This window comes from Mus caroli, unplaced genomic scaffold, assembly GCF_978045245.1.
Source record: "Mus caroli unplaced genomic scaffold, Mus_caroli_1 scaffold_7, whole genome shotgun sequence".
NCBI lineage: Eukaryota > Metazoa > Chordata > Mammalia > Rodentia > Muridae > Mus > Mus caroli.
In genome coordinates, this window is record NW_028227262.1 from 98,561,973 (window position 1) to 98,581,289 (window position 19,317).

Genomic DNA, 19,317 nt, shown 5'->3' on the forward strand with positions numbered 1-19,317 from the left:
GGTTCTACAGATCCAAAACTACAGGATCTCCATGAACTGATCCAGGTGGCCTCTTCTCCCTAGTACAGAGCCATCTGACTTGGCTTCTAAGAGGTGCCTGGTCCCACGTTGCATGGAATTGGGACATCCAGATGACCCACAGTGCTGACAAAGCTGCGATCACATTGTCAACCCACCAGCTGGAATCTACTCAGTAGTAATAAGATTCCCCAAAGCTTGGCCTGCTGGGCTCTGTCATCCAGCATCCATGGAAGAACTCCCAGGAGTTCTCAGCATTCTCACCCTGCCTGGGTCTTCTCAGTCTTACCCACCAGGATGCTCCTGCAGAAAGGAGGTCAATCCTTCCAAAGGGCTACCTGGGGCAGAAGTTGACTATGGACTTCTGTGTCACTATTTTTAGTGTGCCTGCAGGTGTGCCCACACATGTTTGACTTGTGTACTCGTACATGCATGTCCTTGTGTGCATGCACGTGTATGCTCAATTTTATATATGTGTAGTGCATGTCTACACATGTACTTCAGTCTCAAATGCCAACTCACAGGTGCTGAGCACCTTGACTTTTGGACACAGGCTTTCTTTCCAAAGGCCATCGAGGTTGAAATGCACCTGTCTAGCTGGATGGTAGAGGCACATGCCTTTAATCAGGAGGAAGATGAGGGGATCTCAGTGAGGTCTGGGTCAGCCCGATCGATCTGCAGAGTGAGTTCTAGGATAACCAGGGCTCAATAGAGAAACCCTGTCTCAACCCCTCCGATAAAAGGAGGTGTATCTGTCGCCATCTCAAAGTGCCAGGTGACAAGCTTCTCCTTGCCGTCTGGGGAATAAACTCAGATCTATCATGGGAAGCAGGCACTGTATGGACAGACAGAGTTGTTGTCTCAGGCTCCCTGTGCTTCTGAATCTCACTCAGGCTGTAGATGTCACACTCTTTTTTTTTTTTTTTTTTTTTTTTGGTTTTTCGAAACAGGGTTTCTCTGTATAGCCCTGGCTGTCCTGGAACTCACTTTGTAGACCAGGCTGGCCTCAAACTCAGAAATCCGCCTGCCTCTGCCTCCCGAGTCCTGGGATTAAAGGCGTGCGCCACCACGCCCGGCTTGATGTCACACTCTTGACTTGCAGCCCAGCCAACTCTCATTAAGGTCAGGAGGGCCAGGAACAGCAGTGTGTCTATGCAGCAGTCTATGCAGCTTCTTCCAGGGGCGTTTCCCAGGGCAGCCAAAGGATGAAGGTATTTTGTTCCTTATTATGGCATGCATGAGGAAAAGGAAAGACATCACCTTAGGTAGGTGAACCAGTGGGAGCTCCTCCCATCCCTCTTTAGTATGCATTAAAGCAGGGACCCCAGCAAACTAGCTACACTAACGTGGTACTGCTATAGAACCACCACAAGGGGGCAGTACAACATCAGTTTCTGACGGATTACAGGACCAGCTGCCTTCCTGCCTTCCTTATTGGCAAGGATTGGGGTTTCTGTGCTCTCCAAACCTTCCTCCCTATTTCCTCACAAGGGACTATCAGGAGCACTAGCTACACAGCGTCCCAGTGCCTCCAAAAGAGCCAGCAGGGAGCACTGTCTGCACAGACCCTCCAGACCTCCCACAGGGCCAGCAGGGAGCACTGTCTGCACAGACCCTCGAGACCTCCCACAGGGCCAGCAGGGAGCACTGTCTGCACAGACCCTCGAGACCTCCCACAGGGCCAGCAGGGAGCACTGTCTGCACAGACCCTCGAGGCCTCCCACAGGGCCAGCAGGGAGCACTGTCTGCACAGACCCTCGAGACCTCCCACAGGGCCAGCAGGGAGCACTGTCTGCACAGACCCTCAAGGCCTCCCACAGGACCAGCAGGGAGCACTGTCTGCACAGACCCTCAAGGCCTCCCACAGGGCCAGCAGGGAGCACTGTCTGCACAGACCCTCAAGGCCTCCCACTGGGCCAGCAGGGAGCACTGTCTGCACAGACCCTCAAGGCCTCCCACAGGACCAGCAGGGAGCACTGTCTGCACAGACCCTCAAGGCCTCCCACAGGACCAGCAGGGAGCACTGTCTGCACAGACCCTCAAGGCCTCCCACAGGGCCAGCAGGGAGCACTGTCTGCACAGACCCTCAAGGCCTCCCACAGGGCCAGCAGGGAGCACTGTCTGCACAGACCCTCACCGCTGTGCACAGGGGAGGAACTCGATGCTCAGGCCAATTCCAGATGTGAGTCACAGGAAATAATTACTGCACATAAGGATGCCCAGCTTTCTTCTCTCCAACAGAGAGGACTTCTGATTCATGGGGAATATGTGGTTGCTATGAGCCACCATGTCACTTCTCTCAGATTTGGGCACTAAGATTTGGGGGTGGGGGTGAGGTGGGATGGGGTTTGTTTGTAAAGGGAGTGTCATGAATTCTAGACTGGCCTCAGACTCTCTCTGTTAGAAGATGACCTTGATGGTCTGGTTCTCTTATCTCCACCCCCACAATCTTGGGATTCTGGCCGTGAACCACCTGACTTGATTTGATGCTGGCCAAGAACCCAGGGACTCCAGCAGGCTAGGCACATTGAGCGATAGCACTAGGCCTGTTGGTTTTCTTCAAAGATTTTTGGGGTACAACTGGGGTGCACTGATGCTTGAGTGTACATTAGAAGGGGAGGTGGGCATTGTGGGTATAGTGTGGGTAGTGGGGTAAGTGGATGTGTAACACTGCAGGTTCCCCTCCCCTTCCCCTTTTCCCTCCTTCCCCCCTTCCTTATCCCCCCTCTCCCACCCCCATCCCGCCTTTAGCAGCACAGTGCCACCAAAGCTTCGAAGCCTCGGGACTGACTTCTTGGTTTCCAGTCCCAATGGCATCGCTTACCAGTATGAGATCCATGTTAGTGAATCTCCATCCTCGTGCAGCCCATATTACACAGAAAGTAAAGTCACTACTTGGTCATGTGAGAGTGGGTCCCCTCTGAGGGCCCTGGTGTCAGAAGCCATGCAGTCACAGCTGAGCCATTTTCCAGTGACTGACTCTTCCCCGCCCTGCCCTCTGCATAGGAAAGTTGCTTGGTCTGCGGTGGGCACTCAAATATGGATTGAGCCTGGCTGCCTGTCACTGTCTGAAAACTTCTCAACAATCACACGGGTTCCGCTGCCAGACAGACTGTTTCATGTGTCACCCAAACTAGGGTACTGTTAATAATTACAGTGGGAAAACAGTTTAATCCGGGATGGCTCTGGTCAGCGAAGCAGAGTGTATGGTGACCTGTGCTAAGACTCTCTGACACAGGAGAAGGAATCAAGACAGGAGGTTCACTAACATGGCCTCTTTGGTTGATGGTTTAGACTCTGGGAACTCTTGGGGAGTGGGGGGTTCTGGTTGGTTGATATTGTTGTTCCACCTTGGGATTGCAAACCCGGTCAGCTCCTCAGTCCTCCCCCTAACTCCTCCATTGGGGCCCCCATGCTCAGTCTGACAGTTGGCTGTGAGCATCTGCATCTGTATTGGTCAGGATCTGGCAGATGTCGATTCTTTTACACAAAAATATTAGGTTATTTTCTGACTTCCACTTGGTGCTCAATTGCCGTCATACATTCCAAGACTGTGTAGTCTGCTTGGACTCAGTAGAGACGTCTACAAATGGTGGCTAGATACCATGGGTTAGTATTATAGAGGTCTTCTGGGTTTTTTTTTTTTCTTGGTCTGGGTTTTTTTGTTTGTTTGTTCTTGTCTTTTGCCCAATCTGACTGTTGATGCTAACAGTTCCTGAGAGAAGTACTGAAGTCAGTTATCATTTAAATTTGTCTCTCTTTGCAGTCCGGCCTGGCTTTGTTTCAGGCACTTGGTACATTCAGTTATGATTGTTCTGTTGTCTTGGAGAATTATCCCCTGGTCATTTTGTGGTAGTGGTTCTCCCTGCTAACAGCCATGGTTCTAAAATCTGCTTATAAGTATGCTTTTTAAATTCTTTTATTTTATTGTATTTATTTTATGTCCATGAGTGTATTGCCTGTCTGTCTATCTGTCTGTGTACTACATCCATACCTGGTGCTTGAGAGTCCATAAGAGGGCATCCGATCTCCTGGAACTGGAGTTACAGACAATTATGAGCTACCATATGAGGGGAGGGAATTGAACCCAGAACCACAAGAAGAGTAGCCGGTGCTCCTAACTGCTGAGCCAGGTCTGCAGCCCAGTATGTTTTCTTTTGGTTGTTTGTATGGTGTTTTATTATCCATTATGCAGATTTACTTTATATCTGCATCCTTTACATAGATGGAGCCTGTCTTAGTTAGGGTTTCTCTGATGAAACACCATGACCAAAAGCAAGGTGAGGAGTAAAGGGCTTATTTTGTTCCCAGTTTCATGTAACAGCTCATTATCAAAAGCAGTGAGGGCAGGAACTCAAGCAGAGCGGGAACCTGGAGGCAGGAGCTGATGCAGAGGCCATGGAGGGGCACGGCTTATTGGCTTACTCCTCCTCCTTGCTCAGCCTCTTATATAATATCCAGGACTGCCAGCCCAGAGAAGGCACCACCCACAGTGGGCTGGGCCCTCCCCCATCAATCACTAGGTAAGAGAATGCTCCACCCACAGGCTTGCCTAGGCCTGATCTTAGGGGAGCATTTTTGTAATTGAGGTTCCCTCCTCTCAGATGACTCCAGCTTGTGTTAAGTTGACACAAAAGTATCCAGCACACAGCCTTCGTTTTACTTAGTCTGACAACATTTGCCTTTTACTTAGTATGTCTGGATAACATATTTAACTGTTGATGGGGCTGGATTCTGGTCTGTAGCTTTGTTGTTTGGCTGTTTGTTTTTGACCTCTTGATTGTTTGTTTGTTTTCTTTCTTTCTTTTTGTTAGACACATTTTTTTTTAAAGCTCCCTTTTATCTTTTGTGTTTTGGATTTGAGAAGATATCTCTTTGTACATGTTTGTCTTTAACAGTGGTTCTAGGGATTATATGCATATTTTTTAAAACTTCGGGGAATCTTGGAGTCACCTCCTTACCCTGCTGGAATTGGAGACCTGTCACCTTGTATCTGTGTCTGGATCACTCTACCGGACTCCCTAAGGATGAGCACCTGGGCTCTTCTCACGCTCCAACAGCTGGCATCCAGGGGCTGGCAAGTAATGAAGACTCGGCCGTCTCTGCTCTGGAACACCCGCCCAAAGTGTTCTTCAGCCCACTGTTCAAGGAGGCCTTCATTAAGAGACGCAGAAAAACTGTGAAGCACATGGTAGCAACTTGGCCCTACCCAAACCTCTATATTGGCCCTTTGGTGGACAACTACCATGTTAATACCTTCCAGGCTGTGTGGGACGTAGTGGATTGACTGAGTGGCCAGAAGGTTCAGCCTAGGAGCTATAGACTGAAAGAGCTCAATTTGGTGGATGTCAAACGTTGACTTCCTGGAAGTATGGATTCCAACACGGGATCTTCTCCGAGTTCCAGAGGAGGAAAAGGAGGAATTTCACATAACAGTGCTGGTGCAACCACTAAGTGTTCATGCTGACTATGTCTTCCTGTTCCCCCTTCTCAAACAGTACCATGAGCACTTCTTTTGGTGGGTTAGGCAGAGATTAAATACAATGCCCTTCTTTTCTTATAATTTGGTACCAAAAAAAAAAGAAATGAAATTGAGACAGGACAAGGTGTTGCATCCCTTGGGATATATATTATGGGATCTGTAGTTACATGCAGGTGGTTTTAAGCCACCTGGTATGGATGCTCTGAAAGAGCAGTCTGTGCTCTTAACTCTTTAGGCAATTCTCTAGCCTGAAAATAATCATGTTGTGACATGGGCTGGCTTAGAACTCACTATGTCGATCCCTTCCCTCAGCTTCTGCCTATGGAGTGTTGATACAAGACAGTGTACAGCCATGCCTGGCTATGCTATTCTTCTTGATGTTTTTGTATGTTTGCCCAGGCTTGACTCAAAGATATGACAACAGTGTTTCTGTCTCTTGTTGTCTTTTTTCATTGGTTATTTTATTTTACATTTCAAATGTTATCCTCTTCCCATTTTCCCTTCCGCAAACCCTCTATTCCATCCCCCCTTCCCCTTGCTTCTATGAGTGGACACCCCCATCATCTACCTACCTACTCCTGCTTCTCCACGGTAGCATTCCCCTATGTTGAGGCGTGGAGTCTCCACAGGACAAAGGGCCTCCCCTCCCATTGATGCCAGATAAGGCCATCCTCTGTTACGTATGCAGCTGGAGCCACGGGTTCCTCCATGTGTACTCTTTGGTTGGTGGTTTAGTCCTGGGAGCTCTGGTTGTTTGATATTGTTGTTCTTCCTCTGGGATTGCAAACCCATTCAGCTCCTTCAGTCCGTCCCCTAACTCTCTATTGGTGTCCTCGTGCTCAGTTTGAGGCCTGGCTGTGAGCATCCGCATCTGTATTGGTCAGCAGGGGACAGCCATACCAGGCTCCTGTCAGCAAGCACTTCTTGGCATCAGCACTAGTGTCTGGGTTTGCTGTCTGCAGATGTGATGGAGTCCCAGGTGGGCAGTGTCTGGATGGCCTTTCCTTTGGTTGTTTCACTCGTTTCCCTGCACAGCACATTTTCCGTACCCATTCCTCTGTTGAGGGGCATCTGGCTGTTTCCAGCTTCTGCCTCTGGAGTACTAAAATTAAATGGTGCACAGCCATGCTTGACTAAAAAAATAAAATAAAATGAAATGAAAATAAATACAAACTTCTGTAGCTTAGCGTTAACTCTGTAGCAGTCCCTGCAAAATGTCCTTGCAAGCGCACATACTCTATTACCTTCGGCAACTCCCATACCCGGCATTCTGTTACACATGCAGGTTGCTCTCAACAGTTACATACTTAGCAACTTACACAGAAAATGTTCCTTTCTGCAGCTACACCATTGATGTCAACAGGCAGTTAGCATTTCCAGTGCCTTTCTTCACAGTCTGAGAACAGCCATTCCCTGGGGTTAGTTCCCTTGTAAAGCTTGGCAGCTATCAGACCAGGCAGACCAGAACTGCTGTAGGCAAACTCCTGAACTTTCCTCCTTGAGAGACTTGATTCACCTTCATTCTTTTTTTTTTTTTTGTGGGTGCAGCAAACTTTATTGATGGTATTCAAGAGAGTAGGGAGGGCTCCCTAGCTCCCTCCTGTTATTATGGGGGTCTGGGATGGAAATTGTGAGGGAGATGCTCAGTGTTGGGGGTTCAGAGTTGGGATAGGGACTCCTCAGCAACCGAGGGCCTCTCTCTTGCTCTCAGTGTCCTTGCTGGGGTGGGTGGTCCAGGGTTTCTTACTCCTTGGAGGCCGTGTAGGCCATGAGGTCCACCACCCTGTTGCTGTAGCCGTATTCATTGTCATACCAGGAAATGAGCATGACAAAGTTGTCATTGAGAGCAATGCCAGCCCCAGCATCAAAGGTGGAAGAGTGGGAGTTGCTGTTGAAGTCGCAGGAGACAACCTGGTCCTCAGTGTAGCCCAGGATGTCCTTCAGTGGGCCCTCAGATGCCTGCTTCACCACCTTCTTGATATCATCATACTTGGCAGGTTTCTCCAGGCGGCACATCAGATCCACGACAGACCCATTGGGGGTAGGAACACGGAGGGCCATGCCAGTGAGCTTCCTGTTCAGCTCTGGGATGACCTTGCCCACAGCCTTGGCAGCACCAGTGAATTCAGGGATGATGTTCTGGGCAGCCCCATGGCCATCACACCACAGCTTTCCAGAGGGGCCATCCACAGTCTTCTGGGTGGCAGTGATGGCATGGACCGTGGTCATGAGCCCTTCCACAATGCCAAAGTTGTCATGGATGACCTTGGCCAGGGGGGCTAAGCAGTTGGTGGTGCAGGATGCATTGCTGACAATCTTGAGTGAGTTGTCATATTTCTCATGGTTCACACCCATCACAAACATGGAGGCATTGGCAGAAAGGGCGGAGATGATGACCCTTTTGGCTCCACCCTTCAAGTGGGCCCTGGCCTTCTCCATGGTGGTGAAGACACCAGTAGATTCCACAACATACTCATTACCGTCCTCACCCCACTTGATGTTAGCGGGGTCTCGCTCCTGGAAGATGGTGATGGGCTTCCCGTTGATGACAAGCTTCCCATTCTCGGCCTTGACTGTGCCGTTGAATTTGCCGTGGGTGGAGTCATACTGGAACATGTAGACCATGTAGTTGAGGTCAATGAAGGGGTCGTTGATGGCAACAATTTTCACTTTGCCATGTGGAGAACAGAAGGCAGCCCTGGTGACCAGGCGCCCAATACGGCCAAATCCGTTCACACCGACCTTCACCATTTTGTCTATGGGATGAGGCTGGCACTACACAAGAAGATGCGGCTGTCTCTGGAACAGGGAGGAGCAGAGAGCCTCACCTTCATTCTTGAGAGTATGCTGTTGTTCCGATGCCTTTTCGACTCTGTGGTTTTTGAAGAGAAAGCCAGATGGCGGCTCTGTATAGAATGTATTAATTTTTTTACTAGCTGCCCTCAAGATTTTTGTTTGTTTGTTTGTTTGGTTCGTATATTAAGTGATAAAGTTCCTAGGAACTTTAATTTTATTTTATTATAAAATAATAATAATTCTCAGCTTGGGAATAGCTGAGTGTCTTAATATATGCTTACAAGGTTCTTTTTGTGTTTTTGTTTTGTTTTGTTTTGTTTTGGTTTGTTTTTTTGTTTATTAGTTTGTTTTTGTTTTTGTTTTTTTCGAGACAGGGTTTCTCTGTGTAGCCCTGGCTGTCCTGGAACTCACTTTGTAGACCAGGCTGGCCTCGAACTCAGAAATCCGCCTGTCTCTGCCTACCAAGTGCTGGGATTAAAGGCGTGTTGTTTTTTTAAATCTGCAATTATTTCACCCATTATTTCTTCAAATATCCTTCTTCTTAATTTTTTTTTACCTCTTAGTCTTGGATTCTAATGGTATGTATATTTGACCTTGACTTTTTGGTAGTCTTATCAGTCACTGTTACCTTCCCATGAATGAATCTGAGTTGAAGAATGAATGATGTGATTAAAACACCAGATGGAATTCATATTGAAATGTCATCGGCACTGCGAGGCATTAAGGAGATGGAACGGATGTGGATAATTATGGTTTCTTTGGAAAGTCAGTTATGTCGGATGGTGCTTGCTGGGACAGACACATGAAGGAGTGTTTTCCTAAATCAGACACAGGTGAAAGGATGTTTTGCTAAAGCAAGAACATGAAAGAATTCTTCACTAAGGGCACACACATGTATTGGCTCCTCTTACATTGTGTTGCTAAGCTCCACTTGTGGTGACACCATAGAGAGAAACTCCCTAAAGAACTTCTCATGAGGTTCCTGTGGCTTCTTGAAACTTCCATGGACTTGGGCAGATTGGCAGGGTGATGTCAGGTAATAGACTCATGTGGAGTTTTGATAAGACAGACTCATGTGGTGAGGCAAGACTGGTGGGAGGACACGTGATGTTTGGACAGAGTATAAATACGACTCTACAGACCGTGGCAGGAGGCTTGCATGGCTAGCTTTGCAACTTTTAGTTCAACTCACATCTTCTTCACTGATCATCACTTCGTTGAGAGAGGCATGGCAGAGAACTTCTCTTGGCATCCCTGCTGGTCTAGGTCGCTCCTGTTGTCAATTTGGCAGAGGCCTGGCTGTTTCTGCTGGGTCAGGCCACTGCTGCTAATTCATGTTCACTACCCTGACGCTACTGAACTGGACTGCTGGAATATTCATGAAGTGTTTGCCAGTGGATCAAGTTGCTGCTGCTGCTGCTGCTGATTCCTGTGAACTGAACTGCTGATCTCCTGACAACACAGATAGGATTTGCTCCAAAGAACAATTTTCTCAACAGGTCCACTTCCCCCTGTATCCTAATAACTGTTCTTTTCCACTACCTCTGGTGTTTGGTGGGCTGGAAGGGGTGTTAGGCACTTAAGAACCTGTATTAAAAGGAGGGTTTAAAAAGTCAAAGCAACATAGAACCTTTATTTGATGTATTTACAAGATGACTAGGACTAAAATCTTCAGGGCAGAGCATCCATGGTGAAACACTGATGACTGTTTAAGAGTTACCAACATGGACCCCTGTCCCTCGCAAGAAATGTCCTGTAGTCCAGCAAGGAGATGATTACCAAATATAGTCTCCTGACTTTGGGCCTTCTTTCCTTTATAATACACCCAGTCTGTGGACTTATGCTATCAGCCACAACAAACAGGCTAGGACAGTGAACAATGCCTAAATCTACTAACTGACTGCTTTCTCTTGCCCATCCTAACTCAGGATGTTAAAAGCACTTGCAGTGCAGTGCATCTCCATTTGTGTTGATTTTATTCTTGAAATGCCCATGCATCCTTTCTTTCTTCTCCATCTCCTTGCCGACGCACCAGTCCAGGTCTTTAGCCTGACTGCCTGTTTCTCCCTTGTCTCTTTCCCGGATTCTTGGCTCTGGATGGATTCACTTGACCCATCACCCATTCCTTTCCAGTGTAAGAGCCAGAACCCTCCAAAAGCACCCCAGTATCTGGTTCATAGACCTTCACCTCCACATCAGAGCAGTTTCAACCTTACCTCTTTGTTTATTCTTCTGGGGCCATTTTGCTTGACTGAAGTTCACAACCAGACAGAAACCAAAGAAACTTCCCACCTCACTTTCTAGACATGGACTCTTTTTTTTTTTTTTTTTTGGTTTTTTTCGAGACAGGGTTTCTCTGTGTAGCTCTGGCTGTCCTGGAACTCACTCTGTAGACCAGGCTGGCCTCGAACTCAGAAATCTTCCTGCCTCTGCCTCCCAAATGCTGGGATTAAAGGCATGCGCCGCCACCACCACCCGGTGCGACCTGGACTCTTCTTGGTAGAAAATGTCAGGGCCAGATTTTCACTTCCAAACCAATTGATTCAAATAGTAGTGGGAGAAGAGCAATCCAGGAAGGCTGCCAGGCAGGGGTGAACTCCCTGCAGGTACGAAAAGCATTCAGCACTGAGCTGGGAGGAGATGGAGGTGTCATTTCAGAGCTTGAGTGTAGGACATTCATTTCGGTTCATGGTTGCAGGGGTTCAGTCTATAATAGTGGGAAGAAAGCAGCAGAGCGGGATTTACATCTGGGCAGACCAGGGATGGGAGATGGGGATACTGTACTAAGCTGACATACTTCTCTTGGGGGGGGGGGCAGAGTGCAGCCACGGCCAAGCCCACTCATCCAAGGGATGGTCTTTCTCCCCGAGTTCATCCACTCCTATAACAGCGAGAGGTGGAGAGGAGTGCCTCCTGCTACTGATGGGCTCTAAATCCAGCCAGGCTAAGAGTGAGCGGTAAATGCCACGGTCTCTTTGCTTTCCGCCTTGTCTATTTTTAGTAACAGGCAGCATGGAAATTACAAGAAATCGCATTTCTGGCTTTCCTTTTACAATTTTATCTAAATGAAGGATTTGTAGCTTCCAACCTTGACAGTAGGAACGGGGGTGGCGGGGGCGGGAGGTGGAGTGGGGCGGGCGGCGGCAGCCTACGCTCTGTAACCAAATAGAGCAGTCTCCAAATCTGCTTTGTTCTCAATTGTGAAAAAATCGGACTGGTGGAAACCAAAAGCAGACTCAGGTCGGTCGGGTTCTGACCTGGATGTGGCTAAGGCGTTGTCCATTCCTGGCCAATCAGATTCTTTTATGGAGCTCCTGGTTTATAATTATTTTCCTTCAAGTCATTTAGAAGGGTTAAGATGATAAGTTTTATATTTTATCACAATTTTTAGAAAACAGTCGCACCAGACAAGAAATTTTACTTCTGGGTTTCCTGTTCAAAGATGCATAAAATGTTCCAGAATATCTGGGTCAGAAGTAGTCTTGAAGTCACCTAATAATACCCGGGTTATCAAGCGCTCACGGGAACGTTTCTTAGTCATACTTTAGATTTAAGACAACGTAAAAGCTATATAAAAACAAAGACTATGTAAAACAAGAATATCCAGTAAGAAGCGGAGCCAGGGAAATGGCTCAGTGGGTAAAGAACTTGCCTTCCAAGCCCAGTGACCAGAGTCAGGAGTCCCCGGAACCCAAGAAAAAGCCAGGTGTCATAATGAGCACTTGGGTTCTCAGGACTTCAACTCAAGGTGGGAGACAGAGACGGAAGTGGCTCAGAAACGCGTGGGCAAGCTCAGCAGGCAGGCAGGCAGGCAGGCAGGCAAGGCCTCACCTCAAAAACGAGGAGGGAGCAAAGCGGCAGCAACTCCTGAACGTGTCCTCTGAGAGTGGTGGGGAGCATGCGTACCCTGCCCCCCACCACCCCACCTCTTCGTTTTCCTCTAAGATTTTTTTCAAAGCTCAAAGCAATAATAATTTTCAAAAGGAGAATGTTTAAAGTATTTTTATGACTTCAAAATTTATTTTTTAAGATTATTTTTTCAACATAGGGTTTAATCATGAGGTCAATACAGATGTAAAAATGAAGATATATTCAGGGTGTTACTAAGAAGAAAACTAGTGAGGGTCCTTCAATCAGCATTGAGCATGAGGAGGCTAGGAAGAATTTTCATAGTCGAGGAACACTGAAGAGTACTGGGGTAGAAGCATAGATGGCGGGACCCTGAAGATGGCGGGACCCTGACCAGCCCTGGGCAAAAATGGTTTTGTATCAGTAATTTGTTTCTTTCAGTCATCAAATGGCCTCCACAGAATGGGAAGCTCCTAGAGGGGCTGACTTGGGGGAGGGGGGAGTCTAGAAAATACAGTTTCCAACAAAACACCATTTTTTTCTCTGTATCTGAAGCTGGCTGAGAGGAGACTAACATAACAATCCATGCTGGCTTGGGACGGGTTGAAAAGCGGTCTCCTTTGGCAGGAATAGTGGAGGCTCATGCCCTGACTCTGACTCAGGTTTAATTTGTCTCAGAATCCAACTGTGAGGCTGATTTGCAAGTGCCACCCATGGATCTCCCAATCCCATAATAGTCCCATAGGAGCAATGACCTTTTCTGGAATTTTCATTATTACGTCAGGGCAGAAACATTTTTTTCTCCAGCCACACAAATTTCCCCTTTTATTAGTTTTGAATATTTTCATCTAGTTACACAATTCATTCTTTTCAGGATTTTTTGTTTTGTTTTGTTTTGCTATTTTAAATATTGGGAACTTAATCTGTCCCTCATCAATTAAACTGTCTGAGTTACTGTATTAGGGAATCTCTCCAGGACCTCATGACCCTCTGTAGCATTAAAGCTATAGGAAGAAAAAGGAAAAAAAAAAAGAAAATTAACCACAGTTCTCTTTAAGGATCTTAAGAGAGGTTGTAAATACAAGACAACACGAATCCCTAGGACCAAGTGCCTTTTCCTGTGGCAAGACTTTGGTCACAGTCCCTTCTGAGACTTGTCTGACTTTACACAGCAAAGGAATTGTGACAGCCCAAGTTCAGAAATTCAGGTGAGAACTCAGCCTTCCAAACCCACAGAAGAGAATTCAACTATTAAATGTGACTCTGAGGGCCCACTTTCCCCATTGGAAAATGCCATCTTTGCCTATATGAAGAGACACCCTCTGACACACACACACACACACACACACACACACACACACACACACACACACACACACACACACACTAGAAGGGGGTCAGCCTTGGATTCTGTGGTGTAGAAGGGAATGTGCGGCCAGAAGGAACTTATTACCTAGTGCCATTCACCTCATTACCACAAGGTGTCGCTGTTGAATCCTAGTAATCCATTCTACTTTGCACCTTTCTGTCCTTTTCCTATTTTAGATTTTTTTTTTTTTTAAGGGATGGATTGAAGAACAAAAATTAAATCTAAAATTCTGTTGCCAAATGTCATGCTATAATAGGTCATAGTTCACGGGAGAAGCTTAAGCATCGAGTTGCTGCCATCTGGCTGTGCTCCCTCTGGACTGTACCAGCAGGGTTCACACTCCAGGTGCTCCGAAGCAAGCACATGGGCACAGACACGTGACCTAAATCCCAAGAGCTTTGACACACTGGGATGTTTGTTTTGAGGTGTGTATTCTCTAGCACCATTGTTTCTTTCGGTTTTAGAGACTCATTCTAGCAGCAGCAACGCTGCCCTATCGCCCCTTTGCAGAGAGGCTCCTTCACACCGCCTGTCTCACTTCTAGAATCTGTCTCATTTCTCTACTTCCTGCAAACACTGATCTGATATACTCATTGTCTCCCCTTGCTTGCCTCCATTTTCTTCCCAGTCAGTCTTGTTGCCTAAGTGTTCTCTGCAAACACTGCTTGCCAGACCCGTGGCACAGCTGAACTGCCCTCACCCACCTGGTTTGTAACGTCTTCCCTCAGGTGCAACACTCTTGTCTCCCAGTTGCACTTTTCTGGTTTTAACCTCTGGCCTTCCTCTCTAGGCATGTCAGCGCCTCTTGTGGTTAGCTTTAATTGTCAAATTGATACAATTGTATCTCTGTAGTAATCCCTTGGGAAGAGAGTCTCAATGACGGATTGTCCACATTGGCTTGGCCTATGGTCTGTGGGGATTTTCTTAATTAGGTTAATTGAAGGCCCAGCCCACTGCAGTGTCGGCATTCCCTATGGAAGGGGTCCAGAACTGTATTATGAGGAGAGAGATGAAGTTGAGTGCAAGCAGGCAAGCAAATCAGTACGGAGACTCTCATTGCCCTCTGCTTTTGATGTGGATGTGATGTGACCCACTGTCTCAAGCTCATGTCACTGAGACTTCAGTGCAGTGACGTATTGTCACCTGTAATTGTGAACTGAAATAAATTCCTTCCTCCCCTAAGTTGCTTTCTGTCAGCAGCAACAGAAATGAAACTAGAGAGCCGGGCGTGGTGGCGCACGCCTTTAATCCCAGCACCTGGGAGGCAGAGGCAGGCGGATTTCTGAGTAAGAGGCCAGCCTGGTCTACAGAGTGAGTTCCAGGACAGCCAGGGCTATACAGAGAAACCCTGTCTCGAAAAACCAAAAAAAAAAAAAAAAAAAAAAAAAAGAAAAGAAAGAAATGAAACTAGAATAAGTCTCAAGGTAACGTCATATGGCCCTACGACTTCCTGCACCATCAGCATACACTGCCCCCAGATTCTTCCTGCCAGTCCAGCATCTGTATCTGGCTGACTTTTGACACCTCCAATTTCTCATCAAAAGTGTCTCAACCTTCACAAATCAGCACCCGATTCTTCATTTTTAGGCATCTTTTATTAGATATTTTCTTCATTTACATTTCAAATGCTATCCCAAAAGTCCCCTATACCCTGCCCCCGCCCTGCTCCCCAACCCACTCACTCCTGCTTCCTGACCCAGGCATTCTCCTGTACTGGGGCATATTATCTTCACAATACCACGGGCCTCTCTTCCCATTGATGGCTGACTAGGCCATCCTTTGCTACATCTAATAGATGACTGTGAGCATCCACTTCTGTATTTGCCAGGCATTGGCATAGCCTCACAAGAGACAGCTATGTCAGGGTCCTGTCAGTAAAATCTTCCTTGCATATGCAATAGTGTCTGGGTTTGGTAGTTGTATATGGGTTGGATCCCTGGATGGGGCAGTCTCTGGGTGGTCTTTCCTTCCATCTCAGCTCTGAACTTTGTCTCTGTAACTCTTTCCATGGGCATTTTGTTCCCCATTCTAAGAAGGAACAAAGTATCCACACTTTGGTCTTCCTTCTTCTTGAGTTTCATCTTGGATATTCTAAGTTTCTGGGCTAATATCTGCTTATCAGTGAGTGCATATCATGGGTGTTCTTTTGTGATTGGGTTACCTCAGACTGGTGTTTTTATGCACCCCATTTCCTCAGGCCAGGCTCTAATGAATCATCACAGATTCTTTGCTCTCAAAATCCTCTGAGAACCCAGTTAATTCTCTACTGCTCAGCCTCCTGAGTGCTGGGATCCCGTCCAAGTATATCATTAACAGAGCATTTCTCTCTATCTCCAGGATCACACCTTGTAATAATATAGTTTTCATTGTTATAATGAAACACCAAAAGCAGGCTAGTTATGAAGAAAAAAGGATTTATTTAGCCAAAACCCAAACAGCTCAGTGTGGCGGTGTGCTTTCAGGAGTGGGTCCCCGGGTAGCATTGTGTGTGGCCTATAGCAGCTGCAGGATTGCTCGAGGGAGGACGAGTTCACTTTTGGAACTAGAAACCAGAGAGACCGGGAGGGTCCAGCAGGCCATCGCAACAAACCCCGTTCAAGCACTACTCAGAGCCCCAGGTCTGGCAAGCAGTGTTTGCAGAGAACACATGGCAACATGACTGGGAAGAAAACGGAGGCAAGCAAGTAGAGACCGTGAGAAGTCAGACAGAATCTAGAACTGAGGGGAAAAAAGAGACATCTAATCCCTTCTAAGTTCCTGCCCCAGCTGACCTAGGCACCTCCCACTAGGCTTACCTCCCCAAACTTCCACCTCAGGGACCCAGTCCTGAGGCATGAACTGTGGGGAACAAGTCACATCCAAACCACAGCATGCCTCCACGGTGCAAGTGGGCATTGAGGTGGGCTCACTGCTTTGAGCCTGGACCACCCTTTGCAATCTATTCTTCACATGCTAAACAAAGTATACATTTACCAAAGTAGCAAAATAAGTCAGATCAAGCCACCACGCCCTGCTCAGAACATTCGGCTGACTTCACTTCTGCATCCTGAAGATGATCTTCACGCTCTCTAAGGCCTGCCCAGCCTTAGGGACCTAGTTCTCTGAGACCTCTTTAACCTTTTCAGCACTGAAACCTGATCACTCCACCCCACTTCTTCCAATGGCCACTCCCTTGGTCTAGAATCCTCCCTTCTCCTGGGGTTGGCACACAGATGGTTTTGCTCTGCTTCAGTTTTCCTTATTGGACCCACCGCCTCCTGCCATTAGATTGTCCGCATATTTATTATTTGGTTCCAGGAGGGCAGAACTTCAATGAGTACAGTCCCCCCAGCATGGGTGCTCCATGGTTACTGAATGAGGGAAAGAAAGGGGGCATGTGTCTTTTTTGAAGACAGGGGACAGGTCACTGGAACTGAATGTAAAGCTTTGTCAGAACATTTTGACCTGTGTTGGTATTTCAGAGTGTTAAAAAGTATCACCTGGTCTTGACCAACCTTGTCTCTGAGTCCCTACAGCCAGTCACTTTCATGTGTTTCTTGTGTATTCCCTTAGCACCAAGACACAAATTTTCTTGTTCCCCAGATTACCCATAGGCTGATGGTCCCCAGTCTGTAACAGTACTGGGAGTTGGTGGAACCCTTAGAAGGCAGGGCCTGATGGGAGGATGTTAGGTCATTGGGAGATTACCCTCAAAGGGAATATTAGAACCGTGCCCATCCCTCCCTCCTCAGCTTTTTGGCCACTGTGACGCAGAGAGCTTTGCTTTTCCACAAATTGTCACCATCTTGTACTGTGCTGCCTTAGGCCCCAAAGTAACAGGGCCAAGTGCTCCTGGGCTGGTGGCTGCGGAGCCATGAGCCCATCCTCCTTCTCTGAAGTTTATTCCCTCAGACATCTTGTCACAGCAACAGAAGCTGATTGACACAGCTCCTAATCTTCACACGGCTGACAGTGCCAACAACAAATCAACAACAGTGGCAGGACCAAAAATTAATTTAAATCTATTGGATCTCAATTTTCAGTTTTTTTTTTTAAACTTATTTCCTTAGGACTTTGTAGCCGTATTCTTAGTGTTGCCAAACTTACTGAGGAACTGTGACGACCATGTCAGTGAGTTTCCAAGATGTTTTCTGGGAGCAAATTGATCCCAATAGAAGACTCTCACCAACCCGCAAACGGCTTCATGCAGTCACATTGGCATATGAGTCATCTGATAGCCTCTGTGTAGCCAGGTCACATGGTCTGTGATGACTTAGGATGTTGGATGGTAATCCTTAGTCTGACAATATTTCTGCCTGCCACAGAAAAGGCTTCGCTGATCACAGACCACCACTCAGCTCACAGTCTCAGGCCCATCACTGGGTCACTGGTCTCACACTCAGCTCACAGTCTCAGGCCCATCACTGGGTCACTTTGAGAAAGGAGTCTCTGTCTCTTTAACTCAGGTGTATAGGTGTTCCTGCCCTTCTGTGACACAACTGCTTAGGTATAAACCCATATAAACATAGTCATTTCCTCCAAGATAACCCCTCATGGGTGAGGCAGCTGGGTCCACAGGAATGCTCTAGGATATCCTGAGGAGTTGTGCCTTTTCTTGACTACCCATTGTTGGGTTAAAAGGGGGAGATCTTTGTCGTCCTCCTCAGTCTCAAAAGCAACCCCCATTTCCAATGAAAAGGTGTCATAGTCTTTGGGAGAGAAGGACTTTCTCACATGATCATCAGGGTTTCCGGTCACATCAAGTATGTGAAAACATGATGACAAACGGACAAACTTGCCCCTTAAAGAGAAAGTGTTGATCATCGGTCGCAAACATGCACTGCGAAGTGCGCTAATGCACACTAATTCACTGTGAAGTGCGCTAATGCACACTAATTCACTGTGAAGTTCACTAATGTACACTAATTCACCCCTAGCCAACAAACAGCTAAAAGTAACAACTGTGTCTGGCTTGGTCCTTTGGAAGACAAGTGACTCACAATGCGGGTTAGATGATGTGCTTATAACCAATACTTTTTAAATGAACATAGGCTAAAACTCTCTTGAGAACAGTTGCACACCAGGAGGTGGGATGCATTGTGAGGCTCTTCCCCAGGAGGAACTCAGCTCTGCGGAAAGGTCAAGGCAAAGCTGCAGATGACCTTGTGAAGGGGTTGGGGTGATTAAAGGTGAAGGCAGGGGTTTATCCTGCCTTCAGAGCCTGCATGGAGCCCTTCCTGCCCACGTGCTGTGAAGACACCTCCCTGCACCTTTCTCAGTGCAGTGCCACTTTAAAGACATAAGATAACACTGTAAGGGGGGGAGGAGGGACTGATGTTAACAGATTTGATGGTGGCTTCTTTATGGTGCAAGCTCTTAAAACCACCAACGGCCATTTCCTTTAGCACACTACCAGTTTAAATCACTCGTATTTAGTTAGAGTCCTCTGCCACCGCTTCTTGTTTTTCTTCACAGTGCTCTGCAACTGATGACTTCAGGTGGGATGGATTTAAAATCTTCAGGGGAAGATTTTCAAGAACGCAACATCACATGATAGCGTTATATTGTGACCTCCCTTTTCTTCTGAGGCCAGGCTTACAGCTGCTGGTCTTTCTTCTGGAAACAGTGGTTAGGATATAGCCCTTAACTAAGACTTGCTCCACTCCAGAGAGAAAGCTGAGAAAAACATTTTCCTAAAGCTACCCTCTGACTATGAGGTCTGGGGTAGAAGGAGACCAAAGAGGTCCTGGAATCCACATTTCCGCTAAGTCTTATGTGGTGACAATTTGGGAGTTTTGGGTTCTTTAAGAAACACAGAAATGTT

At 47.1% G+C, this 19,317-nt stretch overlaps 1 protein-coding gene and 1 pseudogene across 2 annotated transcripts; one reads left to right on the top strand and one right to left on the bottom strand.

The window, feature by feature from the left end:
* Window positions 1-5,033: 5,033 nt before the first annotated feature.
* On the top strand, window positions 5,034-5,663 carry LOC147003987 (PRAME family member 22-like; annotated as a pseudogene).
* A 1,468-nt stretch (window positions 5,664-7,131) lies between these two features.
* Window positions 7,132-8,266, bottom strand: LOC110296273 (glyceraldehyde-3-phosphate dehydrogenase-like). 2 transcript variants are annotated; one of them, XM_029478683.2, is made up of 2 exons: window positions 8,123-8,252; window positions 7,132-8,068 (listed from the first exon to the last, which is right to left on the bottom strand). In XM_029478683.2, the coding sequence occupies exons 1-2, from the start codon at window positions 8,249-8,251 to the stop codon at window positions 7,244-7,246; spliced, it is 954 nt and encodes a 317-aa protein (XP_029334543.2). In that variant the 5' UTR covers window position 8,252; the 3' UTR covers window positions 7,132-7,243. The 2 variants fall into 2 exon arrangements, with proteins under 2 accessions (XP_029334543.2, XP_029334542.2); XM_029478682.2 differs by having other exon boundaries at window positions 7,132-8,266.
* Between the last annotated feature and the right edge of the window lie 11,051 nt (window positions 8,267-19,317).

Excerpts from the sequence above, each read along its gene's own strand:
- LOC110296273 (XM_029478682.2), bottom strand. The coding sequence starts at position 8,251 with ATGGTGAAGGTCGGTGTGAACGGATTTGGCCGTATTGGGCGCCTGGTC.